We start from the raw sequence: 18,491 nt of genomic DNA, 5'->3' as shown, positions 1-18,491 counted from the left end.
GTGTCCCGTGGGGTACCCATCATTACTTGACCTGCTTACGCGGTGACCTACAATCAACCGAGGCATCTTTTTGAACAACTTAGCATCCAATGTTTCATCTAGCTGATAAACATACTTCGCAAGATATAAAACATCCTTAATTAGCTCCAATCAGATGAGAAACAAAAATGATCTAATTCAAGAAAAGAAATCAGCAAATAGATTTTAGTGAAGATACGCTCATTGGATCAGTGACTTCCTCTGCTTCATCCAGATACACCTTCTGCATTTGACCCCAAAAGCTTAGCCACAACCAATTACTTTTTCCTCTCATACTTTACACCTCAACCCGAGATACACCGACAGGTCTCTGGCAGGTAGGAGTGTCAATTGCATCATTCAAAGAAGACAAAATCAAAGAAAAGACTCAAGTGACACACAGATAAAAGTCTCTGTAGAATCAGCCCTGGCCTGTATCAGGAAAGGACAAATCTGGCTCATAAGTTGATAAGATACTATTCAGAAACAAAAAATTAAATTGGCGCTGCTTCCACCCCTGGGTTTTGTTAGCCACTTTAGATTGTTGCTGGTAATTTGTACCATAAAAGTGGAACCATCATGTGACTGAAGCTGGTTTCCAATCTTTTCCTTCCTGACCACATTCATGCCTTGCTGCTGACGCTTCCTGTTGCTTTAATCTCTTAGCTTCAAGCCTCCTCAGTGCAGATGAACTTAGCTTCTCCCCACCTGCTCCTCCAGATATGAGATCAACAACTTCAATCTATAAAAGATCCAGCTGTGGATTAGTTGGTCGGCAATCAAGCTATTCAGCTTCGTAATAAACAGAAATAGAACAAAAGCAAGAGAAGCATCACTAATATCAGGTTCGTGGGGGCTCAGAGATGAACTTCATCAAAGGGGAACATTAGAAAAATAAGGGAAAGCCACGAATTACACACCTTTAATTGTGGCAGACCTTTCTCAGCTCTCTTCCTGTTCACAGAGAGCCCACCACCCAAAGTCTCCTTGCTAGACATCAATATCATGACGAAGATATAGCAAACAAAAAATTCAAGCTCAGTTTACTATTAAGTTCCTAACAAAAAAGAACATATATGATATAATCACACTGATTCTATGACTCGATAGACCTTATGCATTCTCAGTTAGTATTGATAAATGATGACGATTTTTTTAATACAACAACGAATTGCTAGTAAATGAGATCGCTGTCATCAGAGTGAAACGTGCATTCAAGTTATACCTGACGATAATAGCATCCAACTTGTCATCCACAATAGATGGGCCATACGGATCCATAATAGGTTCCACTTGCACTATTAATCCTGGTTTAATAGACTGCATTTATTTGAAGGGGAAAAAAGGAGATAAGACACCAATAAGAAACATAGTTATTATAGGCATAAATCCAGATTTGTCATGCTTTGTGTTGTTGGCATTGACAAATCGACTCATTTAAGTAACAAAGGAATGCATCATATCCAGAAGAATACATCAATATCATGATTTGTTCCTATGTTCAAATTCATAACCATCCAACAAAGCCCAAAGCAAATAGCACATTAATCAAAGGGAAGAAAACCTACTATCCATCCGGAGATATAGAATATGCGATCTAGGAAACAAATTGTCCTATACGACTCCCAGGAAATGTATTTGGGAAACATATTATTTTGGTTTCCCCTAAATGAGCAAACTAAAAGTAATGTACCTTTTCCCCTAAAAAAGGTATGAGAAAACTACTCAAATATTAAGAAAAATATAGAAAAACTAATGTAAAATCATTACAGAATAGTTTCTCAACGATTTCTAAAGTCTTTCTCACAAAATTCCACCATGCTTCAGATAGCCATTCCCTATTTCCTACTTTTTGAAACGCTTCCTAACTAATGATTCCCACTTCACAGGACATATTGCTTCCAGGAGTTACTTTCTTTAGTGGAAACTGCAGCAGGAATAACCCATTCCATAAATGCAAAACAAGATGTGCAGCATGACAAGCACTAATCTTGGATAACAGGTCCTACATTTACAAAAACTTCTAACATTTATATGGCAAGTAACTAATGGCACTTGATTATTACATATTGACTTTGAGACGATATTGTACTTGTCTCTGTGTTTCCAAGAACAGATTATAAGTTGGTCGCCTAATTGACAATCAATATCCATGATTGTATTACTTGCCAAAGATGCCTTGTTATGCTGATATATGGCGGTAAAACAGAAATTGGAGAATCTTTTGAGGGAAGTGAGTATATACAATTTGATGCCAGGAAAGGCTATATAAATTGCAGTTAGATGGAATGGATATGGTTATTTAAATTCATATTATACTTGATAAAAGATGGCATATTTGTTAAAGCGTTGAACAGGTAAGAAAAAGGCCAAAGAACCATCCTGAAGAAAGTAGTTGAACTGTTAGACAGCATTAAATCATCTTATCTTATGGTCTTTAGCCAATCCATAGTGAGAACCCGCAGTATCATGACAGTCAGCCCGCAGATTGCATGGGAACTCAGGAAACAGATGAATAAAGTGCAACCTCATGTGAACAAAGTTGGATGGCACGACAAAGAACCAAAACAAGATGCAATCAACAAATTAACCGAGCTGAAGAACATAGGCATCAATACAATAGAGATCTTCTTCAAAACCTTCACAAAGATTGAGCATACTGGCAGATACATAACAATAACGAGCAGAACACTCAAAGTCCATGGCATATATAAAACTAATCAACTAGGCCCATGGAAAAGTTTATTGGTTGACTGCTCAGGTCCCTCCAAGCAACAAAATGAACAAACTTTATTTAAGAGTGAGTACATAAATGAGCTCAGGCCCTGAACTCTAGTATAAGAATAAAATGATGGAAAGATGATTTAGGTAGTTTAACATGGTGCAGCAATGGCCAAAAATTGCCTGCCAAACAGGACAGACCAAATTTGTGCTGATGGATTTGGAGTATGAAGTGGGAGATGCAAGAAAACCATGACGCAAGCCGCCAAAGAATAACTCAAGGACGCTCTTGATGGAAAAGAGCTCCCAGTTCAACATAGCCCCCATAATAGCAACCATTTTTCTCAGGAGCTGATAAATATTATGTTAAAATTTATTAAAACAACACTTATTTGAACTATTTTGGTTCGAGGATCTTTAAAGTATTATCATAGCTTCAACTATTTTGCTGCCTCATATAGAAAATTTAACTGCTGCAGTGACCAAGGATCCTTTCGATGTTTCTCTGGGCAAGCATTCACCATGCCATAAATTGAAGAAGAGCATCTTTGGTTCACAAGATTACCATCTAAAAGCAGCGAAAAACCTTGTGTTCCTTGATATCTATTGGTTCTAACAAGTTCCATGTAGTTATTTTCAGGAGATTTAGTGAGAGAAAAAAAAACTCTATTTTCAAAAAATAAATACTATCTATTTCCAGAAGATGGACCGATAACGCTACAAGTTGTAAAAGGCCTGACGAATTCACCTTGATGTAATCCTCGACAGCCTTCATCCTCGTGTCAACGGGCTCGATCAGATGAGCCAGCTGCACCAAGAACATAAATTCCACTTCAGCAGGACTCCACGAGGAAGAAAAGGAAGAGAAAAGGACGACGAATCGGCGAGGGAGTGACCTCTTTTTTGGCCAACATTGGTCCTGCACAGACCCCGACCACGATTCGATCTCTCGCCAAATCCGCCGAAGCCTGGAGAGAAAATAGTCGAAATCGAACAGGAAAATTCTCGCCACCAAGAATAATCTTGAAATTGTAGGAAAATTAAAAAGGGGGAGACCTTGAGAAGGCGGCGGTGGCCATCGTGGAGGCGGTCGAAGGTCCCACCGAGCACGACCGACTCATAGGATCCAGGAGGAACAGATCCGGCATCCGCCGGCCCGGCGACCGATTCATCGACGGGCATCCTATTAAACGAAAGGATGACGCGAGTTTTGAGGAGAAGAAGTAATTAGCTCTCTTGCCAATAAGGGGGAGGGAGGGGCGACGCGAGAGGGACTTTGGGCTCGATGGTACCTCAAGCTCCAAATGGGTTGGGTCGTCAACCCGTTTAGATCTGATCTAACTCATCTTAGATAATCTGTCGGGTCGGCTCGGGTTCTAAATTCAACTGTTTTTATTTTCTAAGTCAGGTCGAGATTTACTAAATTAAGATCCGATCCAATCTGACTCATTTGAATTTTGAACAATTTGGAATTTCTAACTTTATAACTAGATCCGATCCGAACTGAACTCGGTAAACCATTTAGGCCCGAAAAAGCCTTAATCCGTATTGTTCTCTAAGTTATGCCTTCCAACTGATGTTCATGTTCTGTATGTGGGCAGCATTTTGTATATTGAGTTTATAACTCTAATTCAAATATAGCATGATTCATATAGTTCTATTGTTTGGTTTTGAAGGTTTATTAGAGAATAATGAGCATTTGTAGCAGCAAAGTAACAACTGAGCCTCTAAAAAGGCTTGAGTATGAAGACATGGGCTGTCTCTTAGATAATCTAATTTGATGTGCTGCATGTTCTTTTTGTACTCAATCAACCTTTATCTAGTTTGTGATTTTCTGCTCTTCAATATTCAAAAAAAAAGGGTCATTAGGGCCGCTTTCTGTTTCATAGACACAATCATACTATTTTAGATTCATTTGGTTCCGATCCAAATCCCAATTTTTTTAGATTGAACCACATTATACATGGATTCGAACAAAAAACTAGATTAAGTCAAGATTACTTGTGACCCAATCTGATCCAACCCATTTGCACTCTTAATGATATAGCGGTGCAAAAGTTGTAGCGCGGATATCCCGATTCGTCCATTAAATGGCAAATTCTTGGTTGGATCTGGTCCACCACATCATCTATGGACCATGCCAGCTAGAGTCCAACACATGTAAGAAGAAAAGTGGAGGGAAACAAAGAACGACCTGAAAAAAGCTCTATTTGCTCCTCCCCCTTTCCCCTTCGTCCCAAAAAGCCGTTGTCTCCCCTTTTCTCCTTCCCCCTCCCCCACCTCCGCGCACAAATGCACTACCATTGTTGGCTCCCTCTTTCTCCTTCTGCCTCCTCCACCTCCACACACAGCTGCACCACCGCTAGCAGCAGCAGCAGCAGCCACCCCTCCAGCCGGAAGAGCGAGAGGCTGACGGAGGGAGGCGACGGCGAGGATGGGGTCGACGACGAAGCCGCCAAGACTGATGGAGATCGAAGCGCCTCGACAAGTGGTGGAGGTCTTCAAAGACAATCAGCTCAAGGCCGCCGCCAAGCACCCTATGACCAACTCCACCACCATGGAACCTCCTCCGGCCGCAGCCAGAGCCACCTCTGACTAAACCCACCACCATGGAACCTCCTCCGCCTACGAACACATCCTCGAAACCTTCGCCGAGAAGCATGTCCTCCCTCCCCCTTCCCATCCTCCTCCTGCCCCTACCTCGTCTTACCTAATCCTCTCCTCTTCACCGCCGCTCCTCCTCTTCCTGTTCCTCGTCGTCCCCGTCCTTGCCGTCGCCTCCCTCCATCAGCCTCTCGCTCTCCCGTACGGAGGGGTTGCTGCTGCCCGCAGCTGCCGGTGGTGGTGCAGCTCTGCACGAAGGTGGAGGGGAGGGAAGGAGTAAGGGGGAGGCAAAGCACTCGCTAGGGACATGGGAGAGGCGGAGCCGAAGTGAACGGAGCAAACGGAGCTTTTTCACGCCGTTCTCTCTCTTTTCTCGCAGCTCTTCCAAATTGGCGTGGTCCACGGATGATGCGGTGGACCTGATCCAACCTATAATTTGTCCCGTGAGGCGGTGACCTCGAACTTGTATCTTCTCTTTTATTATTATTATTTTTTTATCTATGTTTGTATTTTTTTACAAATATATTAATCTCACTTTTATATTGACATCAATTTATACAATTTGCTTTATTATATATATATTTATATATTTACAACGACCGCCCATACAGCTCTTGCACAAGTATAGCTAACAGAATCAAGAGAAAGAAGATGGCATAAAGCTGGAGGGCCAGCTATATAATATGTCTAGAGAACTTCTCTCATATGCTGAGCAGCAAAAAAAGCTCATTCAGTCTGCGAATCTATTTGTGTTCAGGTATCCCTAAGCATTAGTAACTCTTTTACTAGTGTTCGTTAACCAAACCATGATCAAAAATTACTAAAGTTAAAAGGCTAATATCCTCCTGGACTGGGCTCAAATGAAAAGAGATTAGAAACTTAAATTTTTTCACAAAGTCTCCCCGTCTCATCGTGTTGCACCGACTCTCATTTTCCTCCTTTTCCCTGCTTCTTTAATGATAAAACAATCTATAAAATAAAAATTTCTCCTGGACTATTAAAATTGGAAGAATAAATTAGGAATATTTAATTCAAGTATAGTTAGGTAAACTTGGTAGTACTAGTACGGCATGCGAAAAATTAGTATGCGAGTGCTAAAAACATGATATGCAAATATGAAAATTATAGTGATTAATATGCAATTTTATTAGATAAAAATAAATGGATAAATCGTGATTCATTTCTCGAGCTATCGAAACGTGCGCAATAAAAAAAAGTGTCAACCCACATTGGTTGTAGCACTCACCACAAAATACCATCATGTTTTTTCATTATTTTAGAAAACGAACACTGCATGGACCACGAGGTTTTCCCAGGAGAAAAATTGGACCTTGCTTGTAATCTCGAACCATCCTCGGCCAACTATTTGTAACATGAAATAGTTTAAATATTACTCTTCAGCACGTTTGGTTGCGAATAGAAATTCATTTTAAAGAACTATCAAAAGTGAGTAATTTTGATTTCTATGTTTGGAAAAAAAATAAATAGTTTTGATCTCTATGTTTAAGTTCTAGCAGCATATAATATGATATCGATTTATTAATTTTAAATTAATATTTATATTCTGAGTCATGCTTGAGTTTTACTCAATCCGATTTTGGATCTAGACATAGACTCAACTCATTATCTGACCAGATCAATCAAGTCCATGAAGAATTTTAGACCTTATAAGTTATTCAGATCGAGCTAAGATCAAGTACGAATCTAATCCAATCCAAAATGTTTTGGTTAATGTTAGAATGGAGTTGGATGAGTTTGCCATCCAAGACAAGCATACCGATATTTTCATGGCTAAAATATAATAATCAATAACTATATATATATATATATATATATAAAATAAAATAAATGAAAAAGAGCTAATTTAAACTTGAATTTTTATTCAGAAATTTTTTTATTTCATCCCAATAATTTACCATTCTTAAGTTTATATATATATTGATAAACTTAGGAGCATTACAAATAAGAATACATCAAAACAAATGATAAAGTATTAAATTCAAACATAATTGGATAAAAATAGATGAGAGATGTAGTGGTTAGGATGCAAAAAATTATTTTAAATAAAAATTTATTTAATAAATTGGAAAAGATATTCAGAGTGACAGAGAATAAGATTTATATGATCCGGATTTTTGCATCAGACTGGACCGAGTTCAAGCTGGGTTGGACTCATTTTGTTGATCTAAATTAGATCTGAATGATATATATAGATCGGATTGGGTTGAGTTGAAAAATGCAAGACTCACATCTAGCTCGGAATTTAGACGAGGTCAAATTTTTGAACCCAACTCATGAACCTTTAAATACAGATTAGGTGGGATCTCACCGGGAGAATTCTAGGTCTATCTATTTGCAGCCGTTAATTCCATACTACCTAATTATCTACGTGTCAAACATCCATCATAGCATACTGGGGACATTGCGAGATATTAGGACACGTGCATGGCACGAGGCAGAATTGCGTGAAATCGGGTTGATCGAGAAAAGAAAAAGAAAAAGAAAAGAAGGGTCATGGGCTTTTCTTCCTCCAAATAGCGTGCATATCACGCGTCCACACCGACGTGTAAAAGTCGGAGACGTATCGCCGATTTCTTCGGACGCCCAGAAGAGAGTGGAACTGTCATGGAAAGGGCAGTAGGCGCAAGTCTCTCGTCAAGAAGACGACGTGGCGGAACCCGAAGCGTTTCCACGCCTCCTCGCGAAGCACTGTGACGATCGCAAGACTTTTAGGGTTTTCACTCGGAACGCGATTCCGATGTCTTGGAACAGTTTCGAGATCCTCCGGTTCTTGATAACGTCGGCAATTTTCCTGATATTTTATGAGCTATAATCGAGGCGCTTCAGCTGCTAATTTGTAAGTTTTGTTCATGGGAATCAAGAGCCCATGGATTCCCGGGAAAATCTTGTTATCCTTCTTGAAAAATTGAATGAATTACTTGGGGTTTTGGAGTTATCCGACGGTTTGCATATATGGGGACGCTTCTGCATCTGAATTTCTCGTGCTTTCTTTGCGTATTTATAAACATATTTTTCTGGTAACCAAGATTTTGAGATTGCGTGGTTTGATGTTATATAGTTTAGAACTTTTCCTGACTCAATGTGTAGTGGTTTTTTTGCTGCCCATAAAGCTGTTGCATTTCATTCAGTGATTTGATAATTGCTTTTAAAAAAGATGATGAATAGAGTTCGAAGGAAAAGATGCGGTTTTTGAGGGATTGGATGGTTTGTGGTATAGTCAATTTTGCGCTGGGATAAAGGGAAGCTCGGGTTTTGTCTGCTGGCAAAGGTCGCCTTTGGGATAATAGCAGATATGATGAGCACACAACTTTTTAATTTTAGAAAGCACTCCTGGCCTCCAGATGAGTATGTCAGCAGGGCTACGCTGCAGCTGGTGAGCCTTGTTCTCTGGTCCTTTTAAAGTTTTAATTTTCACTAGCAGCATATCATTCTGTTCTATAATTGTATACTTGATTGTTAGACTATGAGTTGATCAAGAATCGGACCTATTGGTCGCATGATTTTGTATGCTGACAAAATCAGCAGGCTTTTTGTATTTTGTTTTTTCCCCTTCTTTCTAAGGAAATGCACTACTTTTATAATTCTGATGACCTTTTCTTCACCAGTGAATCTAAATGTTCCATTTTTGCTATTGATAACATTCGTTCATTTAAATTTACTTGGAGGATCGATTTTCTCATTTGACATTATAATCTCGTGGTTCACCATATTTAAGCTTGCATTCTGAGGCATGGTAAGCCATATTTACAGTTCGAATCGGCTTTTAGAATTTTGTGCTGAGTTGTAAAGGGAAAAGTAGCAGCATGGATGCACTGGTCGGATCTGTTCCAGTGGCTGCTGTAATAGTGCTGATTTTTTATTTTGATGCATTCTTGTAGTTGGACTTCGATGGTGGTGCTCCACCAGAACAGGCATGGAGGAGGAGACTCAGTAGTCATGCTAATATACTAAAAGAATTTAGTGTGACATTCATGGAGGCAATCAGGATGGTATAACAATCTCTCTGAAACATCCAATTGGTGCTACAATTTTTTATAGAATTATCAGTGTGCTTTGATGATAATTTTGAACATGCTGACATATGTTTGAGGTGTTGAATTTCAGATGCATCTTGGCATTCGTCTGTGGTCTTATGTCCGCAAAGAAGCTTCTCAAGGAAGGGTAGCTATCAGCTAATCATTTTTCCCAATATTTGGCTATAGTGTGATTGATCATGTTTCTAAATTTGTTTTTTTTTCTTTCAAAAAACTCCATAGCTAAACTGCTGAACCCTTTCTTTTCAATGTTTATATATGCAGAAAGCGCCTATTGATCCATTCACACGAGAAAGATGCAAGCCCTCAGCTTCTCTAGGAGTTCCCCTTGGAGGAATGGGGTATGTTACATTTTGGATTTATGGTGGCAAGAGCACATTATTGAGAAGACTCCATTTTAAAAGTTGATCTCTATTATGCAGAAGTGGTAGCATATCAAGGGGTTTCAGAGGGGAGTTTAAGAATTGGCAAATCATTCCTGGTTCATGTGAATTGTCACCTGTCATGGCAAATCAGTTCTCTGTAATGTTTGATCTTTGGTTTGGTTTCTAGTACTAATATTTTGTTACTTGCCATCTCATTGCATGTTTTGATGTTCTGTTTGTTCAATGGGCATTTTAATAATCAGATAACTTTAACAATGATAACTATGATCATAACAGGAAAAGCTTATAACTTATCATTTCAGTTGGTTTTCTGATATCTTCTCTGTTGTTTCTTTCTATTAGGACACCAAATACGTTAGCTGCTTACTCTATTTAAAAGTGGTGATTTTTTGGCCTTCTCTCTAACATTGAAAAATGTAGGAAACAAAGTTAAGAGAATGCTTAGGGACAGAGGTCTTAATACCCAAATTTTATATGTAGAAGTCCACTTGATCCACCGATTTGGGATTTGTTGCTGCTAAGATGACCATGCGAAGTATGGATTGAGTAATGAAGCTCATGAAAAAAAATTGCTTATAATTGTTTTTTTTGATACTTGAATTTCATATTTAACTTTTGCCAACTCTTAACAGATCCACTACCAAAACCTTCGGTATTTGATGTATACAATATTCTTGTAGTTACTATCAAATAGAACTATTGAATTGGAAACTTTTTGCACAATTCTTTTCTCTCACACCTAGAGTTCTCCGTGGAGGAATCTGGTTTTAGACTCTTTCTTTTTTTGGTGGAGCTACTTCCAGCCATGATACAATTGTGACTGACATAACATATACATTTAGGTTAGTAGGCCATAACTTGTCCAATGCTTTTCTTCCAACTCGGGAACTTATGTTGCTTCTGTGCTGCAGATTTTTATATCCAGAAATGGAGGAAACAAAAGGTACTCATCCGTCTTAGCCCCTGGCCAACATGAGGGGATTGAGTAAGAATATCGTCCTTGTAGTTTATTTTAATCAGCTGCTATTTGCTTTTTTTTTTTAATTACATTTCTTAGGAAAACGTATTAAAATTATACTTGAACTAATTTAATGTTGTGGAAGATTAGTCTTATTGTCACTGTACATGCCCAAACCATGTTATTTATACTCAGTTAATGCTCTTCCTCTGCTTACTTTGAGGTATTCAAGCCCAATCTCGTCATTCCTGAAGTATATCAATGTCCACCTTAGCATTTATATATTTGTCACTCTTACATAATATTCTAGGATTTTGTTTCCTTCCCTTTTTCTTTTTCTTTTTCTTTTCTTTTTTGGTTGATTGCCCGATATCCTAAAACATACAACTTTGTGGGCATTTTCTAGTGTTAAATATACTCCTTGCACTAGTGGCATGTGTTGAGTATCTCAAAGTGTTTGACAGGCTTCACCATCTAAAAGTCCAAACACTATGACATTAAATATAAAAATACAGAGATAGATACATGTGCCAAAACATGTCAACTAGCAGACTAAGTTGTCTATTGATACTTTCTGTTAAAAGTTTATAACTAGTGCCGGATAGCATTAATGAGAAAGCAACAAAATGTCCGCCCTTTGACCATAGACTAGAAGTGCCCATAAAGTTGAGGTTAATATGGTCCAGGCGGTCCAGCATTCAAAATGTTTAGGTACTAAAGTTCCATCACCTGCATTGAAGGGCCAGTTGGGAGGACCCTTTTAAAAGCAGAGGCATGTGCTGACTGGTTCAAGTAGTGCACTCCATTCGCTGTCGTATTGGTCTGTGTGTCCCTTCCTCTTCATCCTCTCTTTACTAGAGTTAAGCAACACAATAATAACAATAGGGTATATCTGAACCATCACATTTGATAGAGCCGACATATGGATTTATTTCCATTGGAATGGTGGAGTTGCATTGAACATTCAACAGACTTTCAGACTGTAACTTCCAATGTACAATTTTTGTTTTATGGCATGGTATACCTTTTCATTTTTCTCCTTTCATTTTTAGGAAATTTGGTGATCAGGGTATATCATCATGGGATTGGAACTTGAGTGGTCAGCATTCCACATACCATGCTTTATTTCCTAGAGCATGGACTATCTATGATGGTACTGTTAACTGATATCTGTTTTCTAGTTGCTCAATTTTTCGTTTACTGTAGTGTTTATGTATAACTTCATGGACCTATTATCGTCATATCTAATCTATAATGATTTTTCTAGTTTTCTTTTACTAGGTGAACCTGATCCAGATCTCAAAATTTCATGCCGTCAAATATCACCATTCATACCTCATGATTACCGGGAAAGCAGCCTTCCTGCATCAGTGTTTGTTTACACTGTATGTATTATTAACTTGATACTGTGGCTATGTATTCTCAATATTGCCATTTCAGTACATTTCAACAGAATATTCATCATTTTGTACACTTAAAAGAATTCTTTTCACATTCTCATGGCTGACATTGGTGGAGATTCTTTCTAAATCATATATCATTTTGGATAAATTTCCACTAATTTTGTAAATCACATCATAACATGGGGTTTGCTGAGAAGTTCTCAACCATGAAATCGCCTTTGTGTGTTGATTTGGTGATTCGGGGTATCATGAAGTGAATTACGTAGTGTATGTTTATGTCATCTTATGTGAATAATCGAGCATAATTTTTTTTTTCCCTAGGTCATGTCTGTATTGAATTACTGCTTCTCTATTGTAGCTAGTGAATTCTGGGAGAGAAAGAGCAAAAGTCAGCTTGCTTATGACCTGGGCGGTTTGTCATTTTTCCCTTAACATCTATTCCCACCTCATGTTACATACATCCTTGTTATTTTTTAATATCTTATTTTTATTTATCTGTACTTTTAATTTTTCACAGAATTCTATTGGTGGAATTTCTCATCAATCTGGCGGCCATATCAATGAGCCATTTATGTGAGTGATGCACTGATGCCTAATGGCTTTCTTTGTTACTTCTCCTCACCAGGTGTCTTTTGCGCTAATTGAGTCTTCATTTTCCTATGCAGAGGAAGAGATGGAGTCTCTGGGGTGCTTTTACATCACAAGCAAGTTGTCAATCTTTGATTCCTTTATTTTGAGTTGACTTATTTCATTTCTTGTGGCCCTAGTAACTTCACGCCTTCATCAGTTCTTTTCCCCCTTTATTGGAGATGTTCACTTTTCACCATTTCATGTTCTCATTTGTATGCTGGATGTTTGTATATTGTATGGATAGATTCCTTCAGTTACGCTCTTTCTTGTTTATTATTGCCGAGATCTGTTTTAATCTTAATTGAATCTGGCATAGTAGAAAGATTTCTTAATGTGATTTGAAAAATTGCAGGACCGCAAATGATAACCCGCATGTTACTTTTGCTATTGCTGCATGTGAAACTCAAAATGTCAGTGTGACAGTTCTTCCAAGTTTTGGGCTTTCCGGAGAAAGTTGTGTTACAGCTAGGGACATGTGGGGTACTATGGTTCAGGTAATGTTCCTGTGGTGTTAGATAATTTTCTTGAAAACACTCTATATGTTGCTCTAGATTGTACTCTTTTATGGCTACTTAAAGATCTCATATATTCTGGAAGTATGAAGATTGCTGTATGCTCTAACAAATTTTCTAATTTATTATCAGTATGTTGTGTGCGTGTGTGTATCAGCGTTTTTTATTAGATTTTGGAGGACCAACATAAATATCAAAATCTTCTAGTTTTTTAATTTCTTATTTCTTGGCTTGTATTCTGTCGTCCTTTTTCCTTTTCATTTGCAGAGATTTGTTGCTTACATGTCAAAAACAATTGTTGGTGCATCTTATATAGTTTGACATATTGGCTGCATATATAGGCCTGATGCCATATGCTTTGCGACTATTTGAAACTGATGCGCTTTTAATATCTCAAGGATGGATGTTTTGATTGGGAGAATTTCAATGCTGGTCCTTGTATGCCATGTTTGCCTGGAGAGACTCTTTGTGCAGCAGTTTCAGCTTCCACCTGGGTCGAACCTCATGCAAAATGCACTATTGCATTTGCTTTGGCTTGGTCATCTCCTAAAGTGAAGTTTCAGAAGGGCGGTGCTTATCACAGGTACTTTGCTGTCATCCCTGTTCGATGTTTCACTATAATTAAATATACAAGTGATTTGTTATAGTTCAAACTTGTATTAGTTTTACTTCATTGCTATGGCTGCAATGATTTATATTCTATCTTCCATGTCCTTAAACTCGCTTTATATATGCACACATTCATGCATGAACAGAAGTGAGGGATGCACTGGTCTTTAACACAGCCTTCTATTTTCTAGTGTTCGTGATTTCGATTCAAATTGATGTATTTAATTAAGAATTAAATTACTCAAACATGGAAATGATTATTGAATTTCAGTCCATCTGACTTGCTAAGAAATATTCAATTTTAAAGGCTCTATTATGTCCTTACTTTTTTGTACTGCAGGAGATACACAAAGTTTTATGGAACTTCAGAAAGATCAGCTGTCGATTTGGTGCATGATGCATTGACAAGTACGTATATCCATGGTCATAGTTTTCTCGTATCAATGCCTTGCAACTTCCTTATCATTGCGAAAACTCAAAATCACTCATATGCTGACATGCTGTAATCAGATCTTCTCTTTTGCTTTTGGTAATTTGTAAGATTTTTTGGAATCTTTTGGATGCAGTTTGTTGAACTACATTAAATCATTTGATAACACAAATCTGATACAATTTTTATTAACTACATAGAGTATAAGTGGTGGGAGGAGGAGATTGAGAAATGGCAGAGTCCTATCTTGAAGGATGAAAGGCTTCCGGAGTGGTAATTTTGACTCTTCTAGACCTGATAATATATGCTTTTTAATCCAAAAAAAGTGTAGATGTACTAGTATGCATAATGGAGGTTTCCATGATCTAATAACAGGCTTCCACGTCTCAACTCTGATCTTCACAAATTATTCTTAGTTTTTTTTTTTTTTTTTTGAGAAAACTTCTCCACAAATTATTGCGATTCACAGAAACGTGCATTGTTTGAGTGATTGCTTTTCTGTTACAGTTTAAAGTTTGCACTTTGGTCTTCAGTATTTTTCCCTGAGGTGATATCTGAACATATTCATCTAACGATTGCAGGTACAAATTCACTCTATTTAATGAACTTTACTTTCTAGTTGCCGGGGGAACAGTTTGGATAGGTAATTTGCTTAGCATGATTGTTTATTTTTTGACATTTTACTGAATCCTGCATGTTTTCTGCTTTCTTTTATATTATTCTCTGAAGATCTGAAGATCTTCAATTTTCATGGCATTCATGCTTGCCATTTGCTTTTTGGACCATCCCAGTTAATGTAAGCATTGCGGTTTAATTAATTGTTACTTCTGAAGCAGGAACATGTCAAGTCTTTAAAATCTTGATTTCATCTTAAGTTGCCTTTGTTCCACACTTTCATCACCATTTATCTTCCTTGGAGAACTGCCTGAGTAGTTTAGCCTGGTCACTTTCTTTATTGCAGATGGTGGTTCCATTGCCGAAGAGAATACCTGTCAGAACAATTCCACAATAATAATGAACAAGGATGCAAGAATTATGTCTACAGAAAATAGCAGCATGGACCTGATGGCTGAGCATAGTGCTGCATGTACTGGAATGGAAAATGCTGATGCTAACGGGGTTCCAGGATCTTTAATTTCGCAAGACAACTCTTATGATGTTGGGAGATTTTTGTATCTTGAGGGAGTAGAATATGTCATGTGGTGTACATATGATGTCCACTTCTATGCCTCTTATGCACTTCTGTATCTCTTTCCCAAAATTGAATTGAGCATTCAGCGAGATTTTGCCAGGGCTGTCTTGTTTGAGGACAGAAGAAAAGTGAAATTCCTAGCAAGTGGTACATGGGGAATCCGTAAAGTCAAAGGAGCTGTTCCACATGATCTAGGAATGCATGATCCTTGGTATGAAATGAATGCTTATAATATTCATGACACTAGCAGATGGAAGGACCTTAATTCTAAATATGTCCTTCAAGTGTACAGGGATTTTGCAGCAACTGGTGACATGTCCTTTGGGAGGGATGTCTGGCCAGCAGTTTGTGCTGCAATGGAGTACGTGGAGCGGTTTGATCGTGATGGTGATGGTCTTATCGAGAATGATGGGTTCCCAGATCAAACATATGATACTTGGACAACTCATGGCGTCAGTGCTTACTGTGGGTGCCTCTGGCTGGCATCTCTCCAAGCCGCAGCAGCAATGGCTCATCATCTTGGAGACACTGCTTTTGCTGAAAAATTCCAGATTAAATTTTTGAAAGCTAAACCTGTGTTTGAAGCCAAACTGTGGAATGGATCATACTTTAATTATGACAGTGGGATGAGCAGAAACAGCCGATCCATACAGGCAGATCAACTGGCAGGCCAATGGTACACTGCTTCCTCGGGATTGCCCTCGCTGTTTGATGACACAAAAATTAGAAGCACTCTTCAGAAGATATATGATTTCAATGTGATGAAGGTCAGAGGAGGGCGTATAGGGGCAGTCAATGGAATGTTTCCTAATGGAAGGGTCAACGACCATTGCATGCAATCTCGTGAAATATGGACTGGGGTAACATACAGTGTTGCAGCCACTATGCTTCTTGCTGGAATGGAGCATCAAGCATTTACTACCGCAGAAGGCATTTTTACAGCAGGTTGGTCAGAGGAAGGATTCGGGTATGCTGTTATCATCTAATTGCTTTGCATAATTGCATTTTTGCCCTTGTGGCCCATTCTCGAGTCATTAGTCATCTTTTATTTTTTGATTAAAATTAGTCATCTTTAATTCATTAGGTTTTATTACAGTCTATTCAGGTTAATCTCGAAAAGCTGCTATGGAATTGGCATCAGGGTTTTTCTTTAAGTTATATATATATAAAAAAGTTAACATATATTAGCTTTTTTTTTCCTGGTAAAATAGCTGTCTTAATAGGCTTTAGCTTATCGCGATCAGATAATGAACCATTTAGTCATGTGGCACTTGTTCTGCATGCCAGCAATAATGTTGGCTTGTCCACCCCCATATTTTTGCCATCATATAAGACCAGTGTTGTATGTGTCAGATGCATGTGAGAGGAAGCATGATGTCTATGATCCTGATGAAAAATTTTTATTAATTATGTTCACACGTGCTCTGAATTTTGGCCCGTGCACTTCTCTTGTTTATCTAACTTTAAGAGAGCAAAAACTGGATTGAGATTATATTTTGCAAAGATGGGAATATTTATCAATCTATGGATAGTGTAAACAGGTGTAGAGTAGGCCATCCATGGCATGAAGATTTTGTTTGTATTTGTTAAAATGATAGAGAGATCACCCTTCTTCCCTTTCATCTGGACTGTAATCAATTACAAGGAAGTCCAGATTACAGGTCACAACCAAGCCCAAAGGAAGGGGTAAAAAAAAGAACGCTTGCAGCCCCGCTGCAAAGCCTTCCCATGGTATTCTGTCTTCCTTTAGGTGTCTTTCTCGTTTCCTCTTTTGTATTAACTCTGTTTAACTCCAAGATTGTGTTAATCACATGATCAACAGATCGATGCCCCATATTATGTTCTCCCATACTTGTAACTGCATTCACGGCGTGTTTTTTTTGTTTTTGGTGTACATGTAGGTACTGGTTCCAGACCCCAGAAGCATGGACAGTTGATGGGCACTACCGATCCCTTGTGTACATGCGTCCGCTGGCTATTTGGGCCATGCAATGGGCCTTGTCACCTCCAAAAGCAATTCTCAAGGCTCCCAAATTTAGTACAGACAGAATCTACACATCGCCGCTTTATGCAAGAACCCTAGATGATGATGGTTTGAGGAAGAGGACATCTAAAAGCAGGTGTTTTCCTAGAACTGTTTGTCACTGTGCTAATTAAGGACATTGGTTGTGGAGATCTCCTAGTGAATGATTCAGAGGAGTTGCTGCTATTATTCTTTGTAGCATTTGGCAGGTGCAGTTAGGACCCATCCATCATGGCCAAGATATTTTAACTGTGTGACAGTTGCACGATATTGCTCATAGAGCTCCAGGATAGTAAATTAACTTCTTAGAGCCCTAATTGGATCTTAGCTTTTGGTGCCATGAGAATCAGAATATACAGCCCATAATTTAGTTCTAGGCTTGAAGATTTTCGTCAAAGTAAAACCTGTAATTATTTAAGGGTGATCAAGAGTCTTGTGGGAAATATTGTAATTTATCTTACAGAATGCAAAGGTTCAGAATAATTAGATCATCTTTCGATATAAAGTATAACATTATTTATTGTGTTGATGTTGTAATATGGTTGTAATTTGTCATGATACATAGCAGTATCTAAAGCAGTCAACCCGTTCGCCATAAATTTTGGTTTGATTCATAGGATCGATCCGAGGGAGCCTTTTGTTTAAATAACTTGCAAAGGTTTGATTTTGTTTCTTCGGAAAATGTTATTATTTGATGCAGTAGTGGATGAACAACTGGGAGAAATAATTGTCTTGGTTGCTCCATACTCTTCAGCAATTTCTTGTGCTTATCTCCATATTGAAATGGGAGTTGGAAAAATAATTGAAAGTGAATTCTGTATGTTTACTCCAATATGAAGGAATCAGTTTGATTGTCCTGTTCAGCAATAATGCTATGCTGTATAAACTCTTGCCAAGCGGTCAGATCTTTTGGTATATAAAAATTTTCTGCTAGTCTTGGCTCCGCAAGG

The 18,491-nt window shown here is 38.2% G+C and overlaps 2 protein-coding genes across 20 annotated transcripts; one reads left to right on the top strand and one right to left on the bottom strand.

Annotated features, from left to right (window-relative positions):
* Positions 1–115: 115 nt before the first annotated feature.
* On the bottom strand, positions 116–3,986 carry LOC103711826 (phosphopantetheine adenylyltransferase 1-like). Its single transcript, XM_008798110.4, has 6 exons — positions 3,796–3,986; positions 3,636–3,707; positions 3,488–3,547; positions 1,244–1,338; positions 939–1,008; positions 116–760 (listed from the first exon to the last, which is right to left on the bottom strand). The coding sequence occupies exons 1-6, from the start codon at positions 3,919–3,921 to the stop codon at positions 596–598; spliced, it is 588 nt and encodes a 195-aa protein (XP_008796332.1). The 5' UTR covers positions 3,922–3,986; the 3' UTR covers positions 116–595.
* Positions 3,987–7,859: 3,873 nt separating this feature from the next.
* Positions 7,860–18,061, top strand: LOC103711828 (uncharacterized). 19 transcript variants are annotated; one of them, XM_088712152.1, is made up of 21 exons: positions 7,908–8,200; positions 8,519–8,737; positions 9,243–9,353; positions 9,469–9,525; positions 9,663–9,739; positions 9,821–9,920; positions 10,696–10,769; positions 11,795–11,895; positions 12,024–12,127; positions 12,504–12,557; positions 12,663–12,718; positions 12,811–12,849; positions 13,128–13,269; positions 13,686–13,870; positions 14,237–14,304; positions 14,527–14,599; positions 14,908–14,969; positions 15,288–15,729; positions 15,811–16,485; positions 17,164–17,249; positions 17,420–17,725. In XM_088712152.1, the coding sequence occupies exons 2-21, from the start codon at positions 8,657–8,659 to the stop codon at positions 17,599–17,601; spliced, it is 2,769 nt and encodes a 922-aa protein (XP_088568278.1). In that variant the 5' UTR covers positions 7,908–8,200; positions 8,519–8,656; the 3' UTR covers positions 17,602–17,725. The 19 variants fall into 19 exon arrangements, with proteins under 19 accessions (XP_008796337.2, XP_088568291.1, XP_088568290.1 ...); XM_088712153.1 differs by lacking the exon at positions 17,164–17,249 and having other exon boundaries at positions 17,420–18,061; XM_088712156.1 differs by having other exon boundaries at positions 15,288–16,463; positions 17,420–18,061.
* Positions 18,062–18,491: the final 430 nt, after the last annotated feature.

This window comes from Phoenix dactylifera, chromosome 16 (genome assembly GCF_051530095.1).
Source record: "Phoenix dactylifera cultivar Ajwa chromosome 16, Ajwa_hap1_PhDact_Kaust_v1.1, whole genome shotgun sequence".
In the NCBI taxonomy this organism is placed as follows: domain Eukaryota; kingdom Viridiplantae; phylum Streptophyta; class Magnoliopsida; order Arecales; family Arecaceae; genus Phoenix; species Phoenix dactylifera.
This window is presented reverse-complemented; position numbering and strand designations above follow the sequence as displayed.

Coding starts and splice junctions, on each gene's coding strand:
- LOC103711828 (XM_088712151.1), top strand. CDS start 8,657: ATGATGAGCACACAACTTTTTAATTTTAGAAAGCACTCCTGGCCTCCA. Junction 12,850..13,127: donor GGGGTGCTTTTACATCACAA/GCAAGTTGTCAA, acceptor GAAAAATTGCAG/GACCGCAAATGATAACCCGC. Junction 16,486..17,163: donor TGGTCAGAGGAAGGATTCGG/GTATGCTGTTAT, acceptor ATCAATTACAAG/GAAGTCCAGATTACAGGTCA.
- LOC103711826 (XM_008798110.4), bottom strand. CDS start 3,921: ATGCCCGTCGATGAATCGGTCGCCGGGCCGGCGGATGCCGGATCTGTT. Junction 3,708..3,795: donor GCCACCGCCGCCTTCTCAAG/GTCTCCCCCTTT, acceptor TTTTCTCTCCAG/GCTTCGGCGGATTTGGCGAG. Junction 1,009..1,243: donor TTGGATGCTATTATCGTCAG/GTATAACTTGAA, acceptor ATTGATGTCTAG/CAAGGAGACTTTGGGTGGTG.